Source organism: Ixodes scapularis, unplaced genomic scaffold (assembly GCF_016920785.2).
Source record: "Ixodes scapularis isolate PalLabHiFi unplaced genomic scaffold, ASM1692078v2 PGA_scaffold2__306_contigs__length_199485367, whole genome shotgun sequence".
Taxonomy (NCBI): Eukaryota; Metazoa; Arthropoda; class Arachnida; order Ixodida; family Ixodidae; genus Ixodes; species Ixodes scapularis.
The window spans coordinates 197596117-197617354 of NW_024609857.1; the positions used below are offsets into that span (position 1 = coordinate 197596117).

Consider the following 21238-nt stretch of genomic DNA (forward strand, 5'->3'; position numbering starts at 1 on the left):
TCCGACTTAATCCGCGGATATTCTACAGCCGTCTCACCGTGGCCTCACATCGCCGTGATTTTGAGCTCGCCCATTTAGGCAGAAAGACCTCGTTCCACTACATTAAAGGGGCGACGCAACGATTTTCGTATTTTGCGCAAATACCGCTTAGAACGGATCCCTGACGTTAATGACCTGTGGAATACCCGTTCGTTTTTCACCACAGGCAATCGAAGTCGCAGAAAAAAAATAAAGAAAAACGAGCAGAGTTCACCCCCTCAACTCGCAGCCAGAACAAGCGGCCACGTGATCTGGAGGCGATTATATGCCGCCAATGTTGATCATAGCCATGCGCTGGGGTTGGCTAAACTCACTGGATCCTGGGAAAGTAACGCCAAGCTCCTCGTGTGGTAGCCATCTTGGTCCATGAAATGAGCAATTTCTCCTTGACCCCTCCGTTCTTGGTGAGCCTATCTAGATTCGCTGGTGACGGGTAGCTTCATTGAGTCGTTTTTTGTATACCGACATTTTGCTAACCACACACCGGCGAAACAGGCGTACACGTTCGTACCACCACCAGATGCTGTGCCGGTGCTTGGAGGCACTGAAAAATAAGTTTACTGTCTTGAAATGCGCAAGAAGAACAATACAATTGTAAGAGATCCATAGATATGGGCCTGATTAATAAGTTTCTAATAAGAAGAGGAACGCTTCCAGTACGATGATGCTCCATGGTGATCTTGGCGCGACTGGTTTAGAACGACCCCGTGAAAGCTTCGAAGATTTAAATGGACCAAGATGGCGATTTCCATGGCAACGTAGGCCGATTAGCCAATCGCCTTGCGAGGTTTGGGTGTCTGTATGTTAGTATCCGTTTGTGTCCGGCCAGCAGGTAGGGAAGGCAATGGCGCTACTTTCCCAGGATCCAGTGACCTTAGGGTTGGCAAGGCACAGGACACGCGCTGAGTTCCAGACATTGTTATGGCTCGGCTGTTGTCGTCATTGCAGCGATTGGACACAAGACACTACCCGAATGCTTCTCGAGCTATCTATTATCACGAGGCCGAATCGAGTGTCCACGCCATGCTCGGGTCCAATCTATGAGCCGCATTCAAATATCGTCACTGGGCGGTACTGCTACCGCCCAGCTACGTCATCAGGTTTTGCGAAGGAGAGATTGAATGAAAACACTCGGTTTTGTCCTCGAGATTACACCGCAACAAAGGAGTTTCTTGGCCAGTGGTGTTGCGTGCGAGTATCCTTGGGTTCCAGTAGTGCCGGTAAGCTCGTGTAAAGTTAAAAACATTCCAATCGAATATCGTTGCACCGCCCCTTTAAACGATACTGAAAGAAACATTTTAGTGTTCATACTAAGGGGCGCATGATCTTTCCACGCGCCAGCCGCCGCATGTGTGCGCGAGCATACGCAACAAAATTCATGTCATACACTCTAAGAAAAAGTGAGCACCCCCCCTAGTCATCGTGCGTTTTGACGGCTGTAACTACCCCACAGGCTTACCTAACTACCCACTCGGCTCGAGCCATTGAGAGTTAGCACCCTGTTGGAAGGTGACAAGCATGGGGTAGTCACGTTTTATAAACTCTTGAATTGAACATTCAAGTGCATGCAGTCGTTTATTAGTAAAAGTCACTTCAAAAATCTCAAAAAGTACTTAAAACTTGTTTTCTTTGTGCGTTGGTTATTATTTATTCTAATTTAAACCGCTCGAAACAAGCGTGTGGCTCATTTCGCCTAAACTGGCAGAAAACAAACAAGTACAGGCAACATTGGTACGCACCTACTAAAACCCGAGGCAGATAAAAAGTATCGCGGTTGTCCTTTTTGGTTCCGTCGCGGGTTTTACGATGTACAGAGCGCGACACTGTTAGCGCGAACAAGCGATCGTCGGTTCTTCCAGTTCTTCTCTTTAGAACCAAGGGATGCCATCCAAGTTATTATTGCTACCAAAAGAGCTCATTTAGTTCTATAATTTAAGTGATAAAATTTCGTGCTCGCTAATACTATTTAGAAGTAAAATGCCAAAATGTGCCGATGTCGTGTTCGCGCTAACAGTGTCGCGATGTGTACAACAGTAAACAACAGCTGGCAGCTGGCGTCGTGCTCGAGGAATTTAACCAAATCTCTAGAAAAGCACAGAAAGCTACGCACAGGCGTGAGTTGACTTGAATGTTTGTCGGACGAGATACTCTTGTCGTCTTTTATTGTGCGGTTCAGTAAAGAGCGTGCTCTCAATGAAGGTGTGATCGGTCAGTTCTGCGTGCAGTTCAGTTGCAAGTGGCCTCCTCGGTTCCGCCCGTTCCGCCGAACTTGCGCTCCTGTCGTACCCAATTTTTTTGCTTGCAAGTGCAGTGAAGTATGAAGCATTGCACACCACGACTCAGGCCGGACAGCACAAACCTACACAGATATCTGCGATCATGTTCGTGTATTTCACTATTTCTCTGTCTCGGAATACATGATTCGCCTTCACTGGCTCATTTGGCACATTTCATCGAGCATACTCGATAAAAGAAAAATGCTCAAACAAGTATGTGTCATCCAAGGCGGAGTACTTCGAAAGGGACTAGGATTTCAGGCCTTCCAGCACGCGTTCCTTTTATCTATATAAAAGATTCCAAGTAAATTTCCAAAAATAATGCATTGGCAAACATATACGAGATTTTTTTTTTTTTTTTTTAGAAAAAGTACTGCTGGAGACGACAGCAGGTGCAGCGCAGAGAACTATGTTCTCGGCGGTCTTTGATGCTCAACAGCTCATTCACACTGGAAGCGGATCCGCATTCGCAAAGCGGTTGTGAGCGCGGTTGTATAAAGATCCAGTCCAATTGCACGCGCACTTGATGTCATGGAGTGCGCGTGCAATCGTACTGGATATTTATACAACCGCGTTCGCAACCGCTTTGCAAACGCGGATCCGCTTCCAGTGTGAATGAGCGGTAAGGCCGGTTCAGACACTTGCGTTTGAATGAGTTTGACAGCTTTGCGTCGAGAACCGAAAGCGACTCACCGGCACGACTGTGCTTCGTATGAAGCGTGGAATCCAATTCAAGGAATCATCTTCGCACGCGATGTAATCAGCAGGGATGCCCTGGTTTCTCGCTGCCGCAACGCGGTCAGACGCAGTCAAACGCCACTGTCTGAACCAGGCCTTACATAATTTAGCATACGTATTTCGCGTTCGTTGCAGGTGAAGGCACGGGCCCGAAAGCGGCAATTCTGCACTGTCCTCTTGGCGCGAGCGCGAGCGCATAGGACGCGTATTTGAAAGACACACGCTTGAGCAGAAACAATTGTAGCGAAAAGAAGAAAACTGAAACAACGTTCGGGGAGGACCGGCGGACGGGCTTCGCTAGAATCACCTGCGCGCGCTCAGTGTACTCAACATTTACTCAACCGCCGCTGAAGTCATTCGGATATGTAAAAAGAGAAAAGAAAATGCATCAGCGTGTTCAGAAAGTTGTGATTGCAGAAATTGGTTTCGATAATTAATACAATTAATTAAACAGGCTTCTTTATACTTAAACTGTAGGCTAGCGAGAAAACGAAACTGATCAAAACGTGACGTGTAGCAACTATTCAAATTTTTTCATAACCTGCAGTTCACTTTTGCAATGGATTACATTAGAGATACGAGCGCTTTCCTAAGGGCAGTAGAGGAAAATAATATATACGCGTAAACCTTGCACAGTCTCTTCGTATTTATGCAAAATATGACAGTGGTCACCATCCTAATCGGTCACAAAAAATACAGCAGTATATAAGGTGGCGGTGTCGACTAGACGTGTGTATTGGAATGTAGAGTGTCAATATCTCATATAGTACCTTGTGCTGTGTCTGAACGCGGTCCTGTGTAGAATGCTATGGTGTCTGTATGTCGGGCATGTGTGAAGTGTGTAGTGGAATATGTACATACGTGAATGTCTGGCGAAGCGCTGAACACAAAGACTGTTGGTTTCGTTTTTTTCTAGTTTGAGCCCTGTCCGTTAGGTGGCGCGTGGCGCCGCCCAATTCAAGGAGTCGCGCGTTTATGTGTCTACTTGTTTGAGTGAAAAACATGGAGGCGTTCCATGGCTCTACCAGCTCTACGGAGCTGACGGAGCAGCCCCAAAGGGTTCGTTCTCAGCCTCTCGTCCCAGTGGGATCAGTCTCATAGCCAGTTGAATGGGTGTTCCGTGCGGTGAATAGCGCGAAGTGCGTGCACAAACGCGGTGAGGATTACCAGGGACTTGGAAGTGGATAACGAATGCTAACAGGTGAGCAGGAGCATTGAACGATCGGAACCGACGCCGCTTAAATCGGTGATGCTTCGCCTCGCCGCTGTCAACCGAAACCGCCGGATCACTTGCGGCAAGCACAGCAAGGAGACGCTCTGTTCAATAAAGATATCATTCCATTTGTCGCTATACGATTCCTTTGTTGAATGTTTTCTGGTCGCGAAGTCAATGCAGCCGGCCGCGCGAAAGCAGTCGCGGACAGCCCCCCCCCCCCCCCCTTCCTTTCACATCGTCGCCTCTACTCGTAATACGTGCGGTGTCCGTGGTTCGAGGCGCGTTTTGGAGTGCTTCAGTGCGCACCGAAGGCCGCGAACGGGCGCATGAACTTGAGAATCGTATTTTAGCAAAAAGCAGTCCAGCTCGCTAGGCCTTACTCGTACTGCTCCACTGTCGCTTGCCAGCCGCCATGTTGCTTTTGGGGGTGCTCACTTTGGCAACCTGTTGATTGCGTGCCGTGTGATTACCCGTGGGGTTGTCAGTATAACGAAGGTGGGGTAGCGATATCTTTGACGGCTTCTGACTACCCCAAAGCTAGTACCCCACGACAACCCTTTTGTTGAGTGTAGTTCTCCATTTATTCTTAGGATGAGAGTGAAATGCACGGGTTCCGGTCAAGAGAAGAATAAAGACAGGCTTTTCATACCCGCAAGTGAAAGCTACGTGCTTGTTAGACCAATTAATCGACTACCTTTTACACCAGACTCCACTGCGATGAAAAGCCCGTCTTTATTCTCCTTTCTTCTGGAGCCCACACATTTCACCGTCATGTTAATTTATTTATTCAAAATACCTCAAAGGCCTGTCGGCATTACATGAGGGGGGACTATGCAGTCTGATGAACATGGATAAGGAATCGCATTGAGCATGCCGGCTCCATACAAACGATAATACACAATTGTGCTCATAAAAAGCATGATTAAAGGACTATGGCGTCAACATCGTTGCGTGTGCTCGCGCACACTGGTGGCTGCCGGCTCGTGGAGGGATTATTATGGACCCTGGAACGCTTGGTTAAAGGGGTACTCCACCGATTTTTTGAGCTACCTCAACTAACTATATTTTCTGACTCCCCGGCCTTTACTCTCTCCGGTATGCTATTTAGAATCGCGAAATTCATAATAGTTATTGCGAAATCGGCAAATGAAAATGATGCAAAAACCAACATTCAAATATACGCGCGCTTTTCAGGGCCGTGACGTCAGTGGCAGGCAGGCTTGTCAGTCCAGCAAGCAGCCAAAAAATAGAATATGCCCAACGAGGTAGAGGGGCTTAGAGTGATAAACCGGAAGTTCGGAAGTGGCACCCCCCCGGTTGCCGCCATATTTTACGCAAATGTGACCACTTGTCACGTGACCTCCCAAGAGCCGTGACGTCACAGGTAAGATGGCAGCGCCCAGAGCTGGCGGATGCGAGTTTGTTCTGTGCGCGGTAGCCGTGATGTGCAGCTGCTTTCTGACGACTTCGGGCTTCTTCGTGCTCGCTGACGCAGGTATAATGTGAAAATATGAAGGAATGAGACTTTATACCGTTTTTGCGCAAGATCGCTCTGGATCAACGCCTGTGAGACAGCATCAGCTCTGCATCGCCGTACCGGTGCTTGGATTCCGGGATGTGTCCGAGGATCGATAGAACTTTGAGTGCTTTTAACATGAAATTTTCGCATTCTCTTAGCTTTGTTTGAACGTTGAATTATCTAAGAATCTACGCGAAATGAATACGTCGCGTTAGGGCCTAAGGGAAGTTGTTTCAGCCCTCCGTCACCGAACAACCATAGCAACTTTTAGCGAGGAAGCTCCTGCGATTTTAACCTTTTGTGCTAATCCACGATTCTACGTTCTATCGCTTTTCTTCCTTTTTTTGTGTGTGTGTGTGTGAGTGCGAAGTGCACCCTTATTTTCAGCTATAAGGTTGGCGTTTTATTGAGTATGGGGAAGAATAAATCATTGCAGGCACCTGCTTCAAAGCTATTCGACTTGCTATAAGAACAACTGTTTTGGTGCATGCATAGATTAACTGCGCATTTTTTCTGTTTTGTAGGATTTATTGCAGCTATACTCTTTTCCATCAAGAGTGCATTGTATTAGTCGGTCAATTATTTAATTGTTCTAATTACCTGGATAAGATGATTCATATTTGTGTTCATCCCTTGCCTGGAGAGCAGTCTTGTTGAAAAATGTTGACTACCATTCCTTTCGGTCTCTTCAATAGACTCTTTTTAAAAGTGTGGGCTGTCTATACTTGGCATCACCGTAACTTGGAAAAGGCCAACCGCCACAGCCCCCTCGAGCCAATCAGAGAGACGGAGCGAAGGTGTGTGACAAATCTGTGCAGACGAGCACTCTGGTGATATGCTTTCATGTGCCTCTCTCCAATGTGTGTATTGACTCACCGAGACCGTAGCCTTTGCCGTCTGCCAAATTCTGATGAAACAAATTACAGTAGCTACTTCTGTAATTACCCCAGGCTTTCATACTTTGGGTATTTGTTCGACAAGAATGTTGTGTCCGCCATCCCTGTGAATTCGGCTCAGCACCTATTGGACTCGAATGCTGCATTGGCGTTCGACGTGAACTGGGGCCCATTCATGTGCTTTGCGCCGAAAAAAATGGTGACGGTTGTGTTGCTTGATAAGGTTCTGCAAAGGGTCTATTGTGTCATACATATAGGAAGTGTCATGCTATATAACAATGCATCAACACATACTATTAAACTATATGCTCAGAGGTGTGTTTGTTTTTTCCAATTAACAAGTTACAGCAGTGTGCTTTAATGCTATTATCATGTGTGTAGTTTTAAGTATCCTCTCTGCAATGCCTACAAAGGCCCCTGGAAGGAATAAATTAATAAATAACATTTTCACATCACTGGAGTTGGTTTTCGGATGCACCACATGTTCAGGAAAGGTTGAACGAGTGCAGCCCCATGCAACAAGTCTGCCAGTCTGGTATTTCCCATTAATTAATATTGAAGGGTCAGAGATGCGAGTGTCCTCGTAAGGTCCAGAGCATGCAATGGACACAATTCTCGGTGTGTAGACTCTCAAGGCATGAAGGCAAACGGAAATATGTTTATCTGGTTAGTGTATCAAATATGTTTATTTCCACTTGATTACAAAATTATTGATTCTTAGTAAATGGTTCCATAACGAGTTCTTTCTGCGACAGTTTCGTGTCAGGCGTTCAGTCGTAGTACCTGTGGACCTTGTTGTCGGATGACGCTCCTGGCACGTCGGTGTTCAGTTTGGTCGAGTGGCAACTTTGACCGACTGATGCTGTCTTGTAATCATACGTCATGTGCACTGAAGCTGCAGGGCTGGCTTCTAATCCGAAAATTTTCCTGGTAGTTTTCGGCATCAATGTAGCAAGTTCGGGCATGTATTGCTTACGTGGCTGTGCCTTTTGCTGTACCGTTGACTTGAAAGCTGGCAACAATTTTTGTTTGCTATCCAAGTCTGGTGATGCTTGCAGTTCACTTTTGAGAGCAACCAACCATTCTATTCCTTCAAGTCACTCAGGGGCATTCTCCCTCAAAGTTGCAAATTGTGTGCTTCGTGGAGTGGACACAGAAAATTGGTGTCAGCAAGTTTTTAGGTATTGTCCTTGGACGACAACCGACACCAAATCCACTGTCACTGCATCGCCGTTAACCTGCTTTGTCGTGCTTACCTCTTGTTGAGGTGATGGACATGAGGAGCTTCGGGGTAATCAGGGATTCAGAATCTTCGATTCAGCACCTTCGGCATCAGGGACAAAGGTCGCCGAAGGTAATCCTTAATCTCCCGTGGCCGCTCCTCGAGACGTAATCGAGGGTCGTTTGGCACGAACCCTCGCAGACCAATTCATTGGTACGGGCTGCTTTGGTAGACATGGTCGGCTTCATGCAGTGGTAGCAAAGTGGTTTTCGATCGCACATTCGCATCACCTACGTTTTCCTCTGTGTACTTTGTTGAGCGCGGACCTACACACGATGTCGGAAATGCTTCGGCGTTAGAGTGTCTCATTGAATTGGCATTGAATACTAAGGGGCAGCCGGTGGCGGTCGTCGTGCTATTGTGGCGTAAGTTGCCCTTGGTTTGTCAGATGCCGCTTCGCTCGCAGAACTCTCGGTTGAAATACCTGTCAAACTTGTTCCGAAACAATCTCGGCAATCAAAATAAAAGCCGGGCAACTGATGGCAGGAAGTAGCTTCCTGATCTCCTCCCAGGCAACGTCGTGGGTGATGTCGTGGATGCCTGGGAGGCTGGCGTCGAAGTAGTAGCTGGACAACTCGAGTGTCGAGACGCCGGGAAGTTGTTCATAGTGGCAGGCTCGGGCATGCAGTGCACATTCCATGTTGGAAGCCTCAGTGATATGAACACTTCGACTGTTGTTGGGGGTTGCGGACAAGGCTGCCGAAGGTGTTGTCCCTCACGTGGGGCGCATGGGATTCTTAGGTTCTTGTCTTCTGTAGCATCAAGGTCGGCGTGGGCGTGGGCGCTCGATCAAGCGCAAAACATCCTCCACGAGTGCGGTGGCGCTCTCATTGGGGCAGTGTCCTGGACAGAATCAAGAATGCGGCTCTCTTTCGTTGATGTTGGCTGACGGATGCGCGCTTCAGCTTGATCTTGCAAACTTCCCATGACGTTAAGGAGGATCCACGGTTCTCAGACCGGCGCCGGCAGTTGCTTCCACGAGAAGTATAGGTTCTGCAGGAGCTGGTTGTCTGTCCACCCAATGTGGCGGGCGACACTGTCATATTGTTCAATCCAGTCCTTGACGTCTTCATACAGCTTGCGTGAAAAAGCGTCGGAGTGTGATTTGCGACGGGCATGCAAACAATGGTGGGAGGGGACACGGTTTGCTGCTACAGGTTTGTCATTGTTGGCTTAGTCAGCTTTGGATTTTCTGACAGGACACCGAATTCCGGTGGTTTTTCCTGGTAGCAGCAACTGGCTCGGATTTCAGGTGCTTCGTGGTGTATTTCCGAGGTTACTCCTTGTGGTACTCGGTCGTCTTGCGGTTGTTCTGCCAGGCTCGGGTCAGGACTTTGCCTACGGCTCGACAGGGGTATAAGACGCAGAATAGTCCGCCAGCCGTGTCCCATTATCGGGTAACTCGGCTGAAGAGCCGCCGGGTTCACACAGAGTGAAGGGCTACGGGTAAGGTGCCCAGTACCTCCACCTGAACATACGATTACAGCTGAGCATGACCTGCAGTGTCCCAGAATAGTGAATATTGATAGAAGATAGGACTGGAACAAGGATCCGTGACAGTATAACAAAACTAGCAGAAGAGAATCTATCCTGACCACTGAAGAAGCTGCATTGCTTTAGTGGCATTCTGTCCGAATAAATCCTCTCCTTCGGGGTTTGGCGACTGCCGTGGACGAACTGAACTGAAATGGATGTGGGACCACTTTTCTGGTAATGAGCCACTGCAGACTGTTGCCACAAAGCGGCGTGAGCTGGGTACGTAACACGCTCGGTGAAATGTCCGGACAGCTTGCAATTCGCGTAACGAGTGTGGATGAAACGTTTGTGTTGACGAAACGTGCGACAGGCCAGCGGGATCAATACCAACTGCAACACCTGTGCTCCGTGAAAGTGCACGGCTACGCCGGAACAATTTCGGAAGCAGCACAGCATCACCTAAAGCATGGCACAGGAACTACCAGCTTGAAGGCAGCTCTTCGGTGCGCCGCACACCTGTGCTCCGTGAAAGTGCACTTCTACGTCGGAACAATTTGTAAGCAGCACAGCATCATTCAGCACGGCACGGGAACTACCAGCTTCAAGGCAGCCTTCCGGTGCGCCGCAAAACCGAAGTGAGCCCTCGGTCATTTGATCGAAGCTGCACCGTGATTGCACACCGCCAAATCACGACTCAGGCAATTTCCGTCGCTAAACTGTGTATCCAAATATATTGCACACGCTTCACTGCAAACCTCGAAGATTCCGATGGTCAACGAGAGCACAGAAACGTCGCCTTAAATTTTATCCTAGCGGTATCCGAATCAATCCGAGGTCCGAGCAACGTAGGTCAGATTGTCTCTTCCGTGGCAATATCCCGATCGGTCACCAGCGAAATGCACACCGTTTCTCCGTATTTTCACGTTATACCTACGTCAAACACCACGCTGAACTCTGAACTCGCTTTCGACCGGCCTCATATGACGGCTTCCGCGTCTGAAATCAACTCGCCGAGACGAACGACAACCAACAAAGCATCCGACAAGCTCCGGCCCAGCTGGGGCCAGCCGCTGCATGGGCGCTGCCATCTTTCCTGTGACGTCACGTATTTGGTTTGGTCATGTGACGTGTGGTCAAATTTGCGTACAATGGCAGCCTCCTTATGGGGGTCACTTTCGAGTGCAGACTGGAACCCCGGTTTATCGCTCTAAGCCCCTCTACCTCGTTGAATATGCCAATCATTTGTTCCGTGCTGGAGCGCGGGTACTGCAGCGAGCTTCCCAAGCATTCTTTTGACACCATGAAACTGCTTCGAATCAGTTTAAAACAAAATTTACAGCCCAAAGAGTGAACCCCTGCCTTCCACTGACGTCACTTTTTCATTGTTGCCAGTAGAGACTTCGATCTTGAAAAACACGGTGAGGACCAAAACTGTAAATTCAATAACTTCGCGAAAAAACAATATTTTGACCTAATATTTGGGATACTATTTTCGCGATGTTTGTTGGTTAGTTTAGCAAAATTTCAAGCAAATCGGAGACAATGAAAAAATCGGTGGAGTAGCCCTTTAAGCATCCCTTTTAAGGGAACCTGAAGCGGTTTTGTATTTGAGTAAAAGCACTTCAATCGCCTTCATAATTGGCCTACATGATCAAGGATAGTAAGACTATTTGTCAATTTGGTGCATGGAGGCTGCAGAAAATCATTTTCGAAGTACCTCTAAAGCCACTTTTTCTCGGAGCGGGACGCCAGAAATGGCATTTTCGGAATCTCCGCTCCCGTGCCTCTTCAGCACCTATCAAATCTGCCCACGGTCACTCGTGCCAGTTTTAGAAAGGTAAAAAAGAAATAAGACTTTACGGCTGGTATTAGTGCCAGGGGAATACAGGGAGTATTCACTGGCGGCCATATCCGTGTGCGCTGCTGCTGAGCGCGTGCTGACGGCGAGCTTCCGCAGTGCTTTTGGAGCGTGCATTTAGCACCATCAAGGTTGCCGGTCTTAGCAGGCTATTAATGTGACCTCGTTCTGAGCATGCGCTTTAAACATCGCCCACAAATATGGCGTCCAGTGAATACCTCCTATAGACGATTGCAAGCTGGGCGACTGGCCGCCGCCATGTCTCTGCTCGAGCAGGCACGCCCGTGCGATTACGAGCTTGCCAAAGCTACGTTCATCCGCGCGTTGCACGCGCTTGCACGCATGGGGCACCACTTGTGGCGCCATGCTTGCAATAGTCTATACTGGCAAGCTTGCAACTGCACGCCCTGCCCACACGAGTCGCCCATTTGGGCAGTGTCTTTCGGCCGCCAAGCGCGTGTCGCACGCGCTTGGCGGCCGAAGATCTTTTTTCTTTTTTTGACGTAATAACTTGTCAGAGGGTTTTCATGTTTTCTAGCATTTTGTTACATCTTCGGTGAAAACAAACGTGATATTCAATCTAGCGAGATAAAAATACTTTAGAATTCACCTCTAACTTAATTTTTTCAAGAACCTCTTCAACTTCCCTCTAAAGAGAAGCTTAATCGTTTATTTGGAAAAACAAGTTAAGGGAGAATTTCGACGTATTTTTAACCCGTGAATCTGAACATCACGTCTGTTTTTCCCAAAGATGTAACTAAACGCGAGAGAACACTAAAAATCCCGACCAGTAGCGACGTCATACTACCGGGTGAAACAAGGAGACGGTAGGCTCTTTAAATCGACCGGAAAATTCGGTTTCTTAACCTATCGCGCTACGACTTTGTGCAGCGTCGCCCACAGATGGTGCATTTTTTTTGTAAAATTTGCAAAGAGCGAACTTACCTGAGGAAAAAGTAAAGAAAGAAAAAGGCTTAGCTCCTATGGAAACGCAGCGACGCCACCGGTCTGCAATCAACACGGCGCCGTTTTGCACGGTAGACAAGAGATGGCGCAACGAACGCCGCCAACGAATGAGCATACGGCGCCGAGAGCCAGCGTTTTTAGGAGACGATCTTTTCGAATCAAAAGCGGCGCGCGTTCCGCAAACGGCGACGGTTGCAGAAACAAAAACAGGCGCGGTAACAACAAGCAACTGCAGTTCCTTGTCTGCTAAAATGCCGGTTCTCGGCGTCGTCTGCTCGTTCGTTGGCAGCAGTTTGCGTCGCGACCGCTTGCGCCATCTCTTGTCTACCGTGCGAAACGGAGCCGTGTTGATTGCAGACCGGTGGCGTCGCTGCGTTTCCATAGGAGCTAAGCCTTTTTCTTTCTTTACTTTTTCCTCAGGTAAGTTCGCTCTTTGCAAATTTTACGAAAAAAATGCACCATCTGTGGGCACCGCTGCACAAAGTCGTAGCGCGATAGGTTAAGAAACCGAATTTTCCGGTCAATTTAAAGAGCCTACCGTCTCCTTGTTTCACCCGGTAGGATGTCTTTGGGCATAGCCTTCTCTATGCTCACAAAGCCTGGCAGTTCGATGACGGAGCCATAGAGTGGCCGGTCGCAGTATTGGAGCGCGAGGTTCTGGTAGCACAGAGCATTTCTCAGGGAGCCTGTAGTCAGCGCACAGCTTTTGCAGTGCGAGGACCCGAAACATGGTTTGGAAACCCGAGGAGAGAAAAAGCGGTAGCCCGGGGGGATCGGAGGTCGAGTGGGCTAGTCCACACCAGCTAGGAGCAGGTAGAGCGAAAGCTCGCGCTGCAGAACCCAGGGATCCTATACCTCGTTTCAGCTTCGGTCCAGACGCAGCCAAAGCTACAAGCGCGAGCTCCGGGCTTTCAGCATCCCTGCCAAGCACGCGCTCTCGTGCAGTGCAAGCACTGGTCTGGGCCACATGCTCGCGCTTGTAGCATCGGCTGCGTCTGGACCGAAGCTGAAACCAAGTATAGGCTCAATCCCCACCCCTGACTGTTTCGATCTGGATAAGCATCGCACCGGCGTGCGGTCGTGTACCACTACTGCGTGGTGCACGTTAAAGACCCCAGGCTAGCGGTTGTACTGCACTAGCTAAAGTGCTCATCTACAGCGAGTGACTGATCGCAACTTTGAAATGGTTGACCAACTACACGCTGTATCAATATCCACACAACCCCAAGCGGTAGTCCGAGGAACGCGAGAGGCACGAACGGACATTCCGTCGCTCGGGACAAGTGTGTTTAAGCGTCTCGTCGCAGCGGAGCGCCCGTTACATGTCTCTTGTTAAAGTTCCTGTATATAGCTACCTAGGGTAGCAGAGTTGCGCATTCAGCCTCGGCGGGTGGCCGTAGCGCTGGCTTCCCTGCATGGTCTTGGATGCTTTGCTTGTCAGATGACTGAATTCGGCGAATAGCGGCGCCGCGCGCGCCACCGCGCATGGAAAACCGAAAAGGAGTGGAAGGAGCCGAAAGAAGGGGAACATACGCCGGGGCGCGTGCAACGTCGGCGGAGCGACCGTAGCGGTGGCTTTCCTGCACAGCGGTGCAGGAGAGCCACCGCTCCTCACGTGATGGATCTCGGCGAATAGCGGCGTGGCGGCGCGGGGAAAACAAATGCGCTACTCTGCTCCCCTTTCGGGGGAGAATATCTAGAACTCTACACTTCGTTTCACCTTATGTTGTACCGCAACGAAGGCTAGAAGCGCGAGCTCATAGCGTTGGCAGCTGCTCTTAAAGGGAAGCTACGGAGCTTCTTGGAAAAAATGAGTTACAAGTGAATTCTAGTGTATTTTTACCCCGTGAACCGGAATACCCAAACCATTTGCTGGGTAAGTATTGTTAAACGCGAGAAAAACGCGAAAGACAGTCGCTGTCCGTGACGTCATCGACGGCTCTTTTGGCTGCCCAAGGCTAGGGGGGCGGGGCTTCAGCCCTATTTTGAAATTGCTCTTGTGGCTCTCCGGCGCGTCGCATTGAAATATAATTTTGATATCTGTTATTCTAAAGGCAAAGTGAACGCAATTCAAGCGTTTTTTCTCAAATGTACAAGTGCCCCATCTTCCCTTTAAGTCACGAGCGCATGTGCCGCCGGAATGTGCCCCAGAGCAAGGAGCTCGCGCTTGTAGCCTTTCCTGCGGTACATCATACAGTGAAACAGAGTATACCTCTTGTCTGCCGCTCTACATTTCTTTGTAAGTAAGTTTCACTTTCGGATGCTTTGGGCAGCCTAGAGTGCCTTCATACACACGCGCGCTTTTGCTTGAGTGGTGACATGTCAACCATTTTTGCGCCCAATTGTTTTTTTTTATGTATCTTGAAATGCGCGTAATCCGATGTCACTCAGCTCGAGCGCGTAGCTTTGGCTAATGCATAGACGCCATTTTATCGCCCAAATCACGCACCGAGTGCGCGAGAGCGTCACGCGCTGGCACATCAAGGGCAACAATGGATGTCTTCACCTGAGACAGACATACATGTAGGCACTCTAGGCAGCCAAGCGCGTGTCACTCGTGTGGGCAGCGCATGCAATAGACCATTTGCTAAGTTACCAAAGCATCAAGGAGAATGCAGGGATTGGTGTTCCACGCGTGCCACACGCGCACGCGTCCCCGTATAAAAGATTCGAAGTGAATAATCAAAATAAAGCCTTGACAAACACGCGTGCAAGATGACATTTGTTCCAGGCGGTTGCTTTAGAAAAGTTACTACTGCTGAGGCCAGCACGCGCGGCGCGTGGAACACCAATCCCTGCATTCTCCTTGATACTTGGGTAATATAGCAGGGGGGCTAAGCTCGCCTTCGGCGGGAATCTCTCCGATGCGACGTAACGGGTGAGGGGAGGAGCTTCTTTCGACTCCGCCCTGGCGAGTTTCCCACTCCTCCTCTTACGTTTCCGACCCCCCCGGCGGCGGCGACTTCCCCAGCTTGGCTCCGATTTGTCCCTACGCTCCACTCCCGGGTTCAATCCTCACCCTTGCCCGTTTGGATCTTGATGAGCATCGTACCGGCGTGCGGTCGTGTATCACTCACTACTGCGTGGTGCACGTTAAAGACCCCAGGCTAGCGGTTGTGCTGCACTGGCTAAATTGCTCATCTACAGCTGGGAGAATCGTCGCCCGTTGAGGCAGGCCAACTTTTAGGCTGTAAAAACACACACAGAACCCAATTTTTTTATTTAGATCGTAAATGACAAATAAGAATCGGTAGCAGCACGGATCCTAATTATACAAATATTGCTTGGATATGGGCTAGGTGGTTAGACAATGTGATGGCTTGCTGCGCTGCGTAGATGCAAGAAAAACGCACTTGATGAAGATTTAAACTAAAGCAGATAATAGGCGGAAAACAACATACAGGAATGACGCAGACTAACAACTGTGTAATATCTTTCTCATCGTTCTCCCCCCACGTCGCCACACAGCCACAATATGTTTTTTTTTTTTTGTTTTTTTTTTGTTTTTTTTTTAGAAAAGGGTGCACGGGGAGCGAAAGCTCGCGCTGCAGAACCCAGAGGCCTGGGTTCAATCCCCACCCCTGCTCGTCGATCTTAATGAGCATCGCACCTGCGTGCCGTCGTGTATGACTACTGCGTGGTGCACGTTAAAGACCCCAGGCTAGCAGTCGTACTGCACTGGCTAAATGGCTTATCTACAAGCAACAATGTCGCCATGTGCTGGCATGTTCTGCCGTATAAACAACTAACGACCGATTTCTTCGTCAAAAGACGCTGTGGAGGGAGAAAGATGTGAAATTACAGTTGTTAGTCTGCGCCATTCATGTAGATTGCTTTTCTTCTATCCTCTGTTTTAGTTAAATTCTATCAAGTGCGTTTTTCTTGCATCTACGCAGCGCAACAAATCATCACCATAATTGTAAAAGCCTGTAGGTAATGATAAATTGCGTTCCTGGTTACAGATTGCCATAAAAACACTTTTTTTTTTCTAGGATTCACTTTGTAGAATTTGTTTGTAGGTTTTACGACGGGGACGACGGTACATTCACGGCTCCATGGCCTCAAGCACGGTTTGCCACGCAGTTCATCGCACAGCCACCTTACCACGTATTTCAAGAAGCTATAGTCTTGTTGAAAATCAACGTCGTCTATGTTCGCCGACGGCGAAACACGCACAAAAACGCTGCCATTTTTGACGCCCCCCTCATCTCGCGCCCAACTCGCCCAAACTCGTCTAGGTCGGAGCCGGCAAGCTTTTCCAATCCGCGGCGGCTTTTGCCACGTCACAATGACGTCACAGCATCTCGCCGCGAGTTCCGAATATGCCACTCTCCGACCACCTCAAAACCCTCCGTTCTGACGTCACGATCTAGGGAGTGACGGCGCGTGTCGTCATGAACGGCGCCGACCAATCGCAGCGACCGGCGAGTTCGGCGGAGAGCTCGCCTTGATCTAGGCCTATTGCAAACTCGCTAGGCATATTCTCCCGCAGTGGCACCAGTCGGGACGTCTCTTTCTGGCATCTGTTGCTGCATTCCGAATCTTACCCAAATGGATTCTGGTTACTCCGGCGGGTCGTGTCACGTGACAGCACAGATTGAAAAACGCTAGACGCCTGCAAGTTTTAGAACGCCAAGGTACAAAACCCTTATCCTGGAGTAAGATGGAGTAAATTTCGGAACACGGCCTTTCAAAATAGCAAGAGTTCGCGTGCGTAGCTTTGTCAGGCGCTCATGATGCGCGAGAACAGAGATCCCGAAAGCTCCTAATATGACGTCACGCTCCGGAAAGTAGGATCATCAGCTGTGCTTTGGAAATTACTTTCCGCAGCCTCCGTGCACGCAATTGAGAAGTAATCTCGATATTGGTGATCCTGATGGCCAAATGAAGACGATTTCGGTGTTTTTCCTCAAATACGGAACCGCTTCAGTTTCGGTTCAAAGCCCACTGCTCATACATCGTACAAAAGACAGTCTGGTAGACACGAGTCACCGCAGTATCCGTGGTTCGAATGCCGCGTGCCAAGTTCTCTCCTTGAACCCACTTCCATGGGGCATTCGAAGCACCGATCTCGCCATGACTCGCGTTCCAATCTGTCTGCAGACTGCCTCTTGTATAATGTATAAGCAGTGTGACCCCGGCCTAAAAAAAAAAGAAAGCTTAATTTGTGACAATTTTAAAACTCGGAGGCCTACCAATTGACTTTGAGGTAACTTCACCAGTGTTTCGTTTTTGCTGGGAAAGATTTTAGAAGATATTATCAGTCACGCTTCACAATCGTTCGATTATTCACATTTCAACCTCAGGGGTGCCTTCGGCGTTTGATAGGCACTCGAACTGTAATGCAACTGATATTCTTAACTACTTGGAAATGATGCAAGATTCAATTTGATGAATCGAATTGCTTGCATCGTCTATCGTCATCCTATCGACGAATTTGTGCACACAAAAGGCGGCCTCCCGTGACCTCCGGGCGTGTACACGCAGCCAAAGTCAATAAAAAGCAGGGCGTGGTGTTCAGAAGCACAGCAAAGGCTCTGAATCCGAAAGACATTTTCTAAACTTGTTGCGCTTTACAACACACACACACACACAAAAAACACAGCTTAAAGAAAATTAGAAACACTAGCTACCGCTTCACCTGTGCTCTCTGCTTTTCTCGCACTCGAGAGAAACTATCTTCCACGCAGTCGAGAATACGCTGCTCTTTTCTGTGCTCCAAGTCAGCAAAACGAGGCGTTGATTGGCTTTCTTGACCGAGGCCCGCGTTGCAGATAAATTTCACGTTCGCGCTTACCGCGTTACCTGTTGAGTGGCCAACCCGAAATTCCACGAGGGTCACGACTTGGACACAATCTCCCCACGCTATTAAAAAAAAGGTCGAGGGGATTTGTTTTACGTAATTTACGCGTACAATTGCGTTAAAAGTATATTTGAAATATATACACTATAAATACCTATTAGTTGTTCGTTTAGAAAAAACAAAATGGTGGGGAACAAGGTAGACAGTTTTGTTTATATTTCTGCGCCATGTTCGGTCCTTTTATAGCGCAAGTGTTTCGGGGGCGATGTTGATGCACTTGGTGTGCAAAGAGCACACCCTCTCAACTAATGGGAAGTTCCCTCGGTATATGTCGAACGGTTCCCGAGCGCGTTTTTCAGTGGACCTTCTTGGGCACGCGAGCGTGCGTTCCCGTCTACCGCAATAAAGGAGCGAGCATAAAGCGCCTTTGGATGATTTTAAATCCAGCCAGGGAATTCCACATAACGTTTCCAGGTACGCCTCTATGCTAGGATATTCTGCTGGTCCTCGAACTTCCAGTTTGATAGCAGCTGCTTCGTCTCGCGAATGTCTACAGTGCAGAAAAGGCGCGTGAGCCTGAATAAGCAACCTGCCTTTTTTTGTGTGTGTGTGCGTACGGGAATTAGCAAGTAGGCGACACTTTCCGACGCCTTGCGCTCGCACACGGGCTATTGTCAGCGGTGCAGATGTTTGTGAGATGGACTCGGCGCGTTCTCGTCCCCCCTCTCAGTTTCTCGGCGACCTTTCTGCAAGAGGGCTTCTGGCCGGTGCCATTTACAGCTTTCGCGCGTATGGCGCGTGACATGCTCTCTTTGCGAAGCGACAAACATGCGCGCGCTGGGCTCTGAATTCGTAAGCATTAGAATGGTGAATGTATGGTCTTCGCAAGCACTCGCATGATGGGGCCATTTTTTTTTTCTTTTAATTTAGCGTCGAGTGTACGCGATGCCTCAAATGAAAAGCTTCCGAACTGGCACTTTGGAAAATGGTAGCCCAAGTTCGAGTGACAGACGAAGAATCCCAGAGTTTTGGACGAGTTTCGTTTTCCGCGTGCTGTGCGGGAAAATAGACGCATTATATCTATGTCAAAGTAAACCTGCGTCGAAATAAAATATGTCAATCAGCGATGTCACTACTCGGTTTCATTCTAAGTGCGAGTGCAAGAGAAGCCACAAGTTTCAGCGGGACGCTTTGAGCGGGCCTACACACGCACGCGCGCTCGTGCAAGGAGCACGGACTTGACACTTATACTGAGCCCTGCCGACTGAGCAACATGAAAAAGAAAGCATCTCACGTGCAAGCCTTTCTTCTTCGTCTTGGACGTGCCGTTTGGCGCGACCACTTGAAGCAGAGCGCAGGAGACCAGAACCAGCGGAGACGTCTTCATAGCGTCGGCGGCGTCGGCGCAGCGACTGTGCGAGACTGCAGCTCTCCCGCTTTCTCCCGGTGGTCACGAGTCGGCGCGAGCGGGTATCGCGGGCAGAGTGCGGGCGGAAACCGGTCGCTTCCCGGAGGATGATCCGCCATGTCTAATCATTCCGCGCAGACGCTGTCCGACAAGCGAGGCCGATAGCGCGCATCGGGGCAGTCCGCCCTCGCTGACCTCGAGATACTCGACGGCGACCACCAGTCCGGCTGGCAGAGCGCTGCGCTAGTGGAGTCGCTCGGTCGGACTTAATGGGAGAAAGGGCGCGTGAGAGGGTAGCTCCCGCTTCGTTCACAAAACGCGCCTCGCCACCACGAAGATGGGCCCACTTCGGGGCGCGTGAGAGCCACCCCCGCGTGAAAGAGGCGCTTCTGGCCACCAGAAACGAGGGCGGGCTGACGTCACCTGCAAGTCATGTACACTCCGTTGGCCCCTAGGCTGACATGCGGCGGAAGTTCCACTGAGGGATCAGTCCTACTGCCGTCTCTCTCCACGCGACCACGCTTCACGCCCATACCCATGTGAGAACGAGGTCAGGCGTTCACGGGTCCCGCAAGTGCGCACTTCGCTCGGCACTGTGAGCTTAGAAGTAAACGGAGTACAGTCGCTGTATCGAGGAGGCGGGCACAGCGGCTTTACGCACACAAATATATATATATATATATACATATATATATATATATATATCAGTGTGTCGAACCGAAAAAAATACGGGTTCGGTTACGGTTCAGGGTCAGGTAAATTTATTTTGTTCCGGTTCAGTTCCGGTTCGATTAATTCGATCCGCGAACCGGTTCGTGAACCGGTTCGGAAATTATAAATGACAAATTGCAACATCAAAATAACAAAATCAAAATAACATCAAAATAACATCAAAATAAAAAATAAAAAATTGCAACATCACGTTCTATAAACGTGTTATGAAATGAGCACACAGCAGCATTTAGGATTTACGAGATTGTAGAAAAATAAAATCCCATGACGCGATTTTTTTTTTTTTTTTTTTGCACAGCTTTCCAATTCTCTTTTTTCCGTGCAAGCCGCGACCAGCGCGATACTGGTTCCTATGTCAAGATTTATGGATGCAGCGTTTATATTCCTAAGACTGAGTGGAGAAAAAAAATATGTAAGCGAGGTGTGTGTCAGTTGACGGCACTTAAAAAACAAATGGCATTGATACGACATTCATTGTCAACAGCGCGTGGCCGAACCGTTTTCACATGAGCCGGTAACCGTTAATTTTTTTTTCCGGTTCAGTTCTGGTTCGGGCTCATCGCGATAACAATATAACGGTTCGGGTTAGGGTTCAGTTCCGGAAAAAATACCGGTTCGGTTCCGGTTTCCGGTTCGGTTAAGTTCCGGTTCGACACCCTGATAAATATATATATATCTTTGACGTTTCGGCCGGTCCGTTGTTGCTGTTTTCACTAAGGGTGTTTTCTTCTTAGTTATATATATATATATATATATATATATATATATATATATATATATATATATATATATATATATATATATATATTGTAGCAGAAGTCAGATTCAGTGAGGGGGTTTATTGTTTACACACGTATTGAAGAAAGAATCAAAGATGACCGTTCGGTATACATTGCCGCTCGCTCAGCCTGCCCTTCTTTTTCCGCTTCCCCCAGAAGGGTCCGTCCCCGAATACTCGTGCCGCTTCTCTTCGTCACAATATGGTTGCTGGGGTTGAACGACAGGCATCGGGGGCGGAGGTGCTCCCAT

At 48.8% G+C, this 21238-nt stretch overlaps 1 protein-coding gene across 1 annotated transcript in view; it reads right to left on the reverse strand.

Annotated features, from left to right (window-relative positions):
- LOC8028558 (beta-hexosaminidase subunit alpha) overlaps window positions 1-19745 on the reverse strand; it is a 108929-nt gene extending 89184 nt beyond the window's left edge. The window contains exon 1 of the mRNA XM_040208928.2: window positions 19364-19745. Coding sequence (XP_040064862.1) covers window positions 19364-19456 — 93 coding nt within the window. The 5' untranslated portion in view covers window positions 19457-19745. The remainder of the gene's footprint in view (window positions 1-19363) is intronic.
- Between the last annotated feature and the right edge of the window lie 1493 nt (window positions 19746-21238).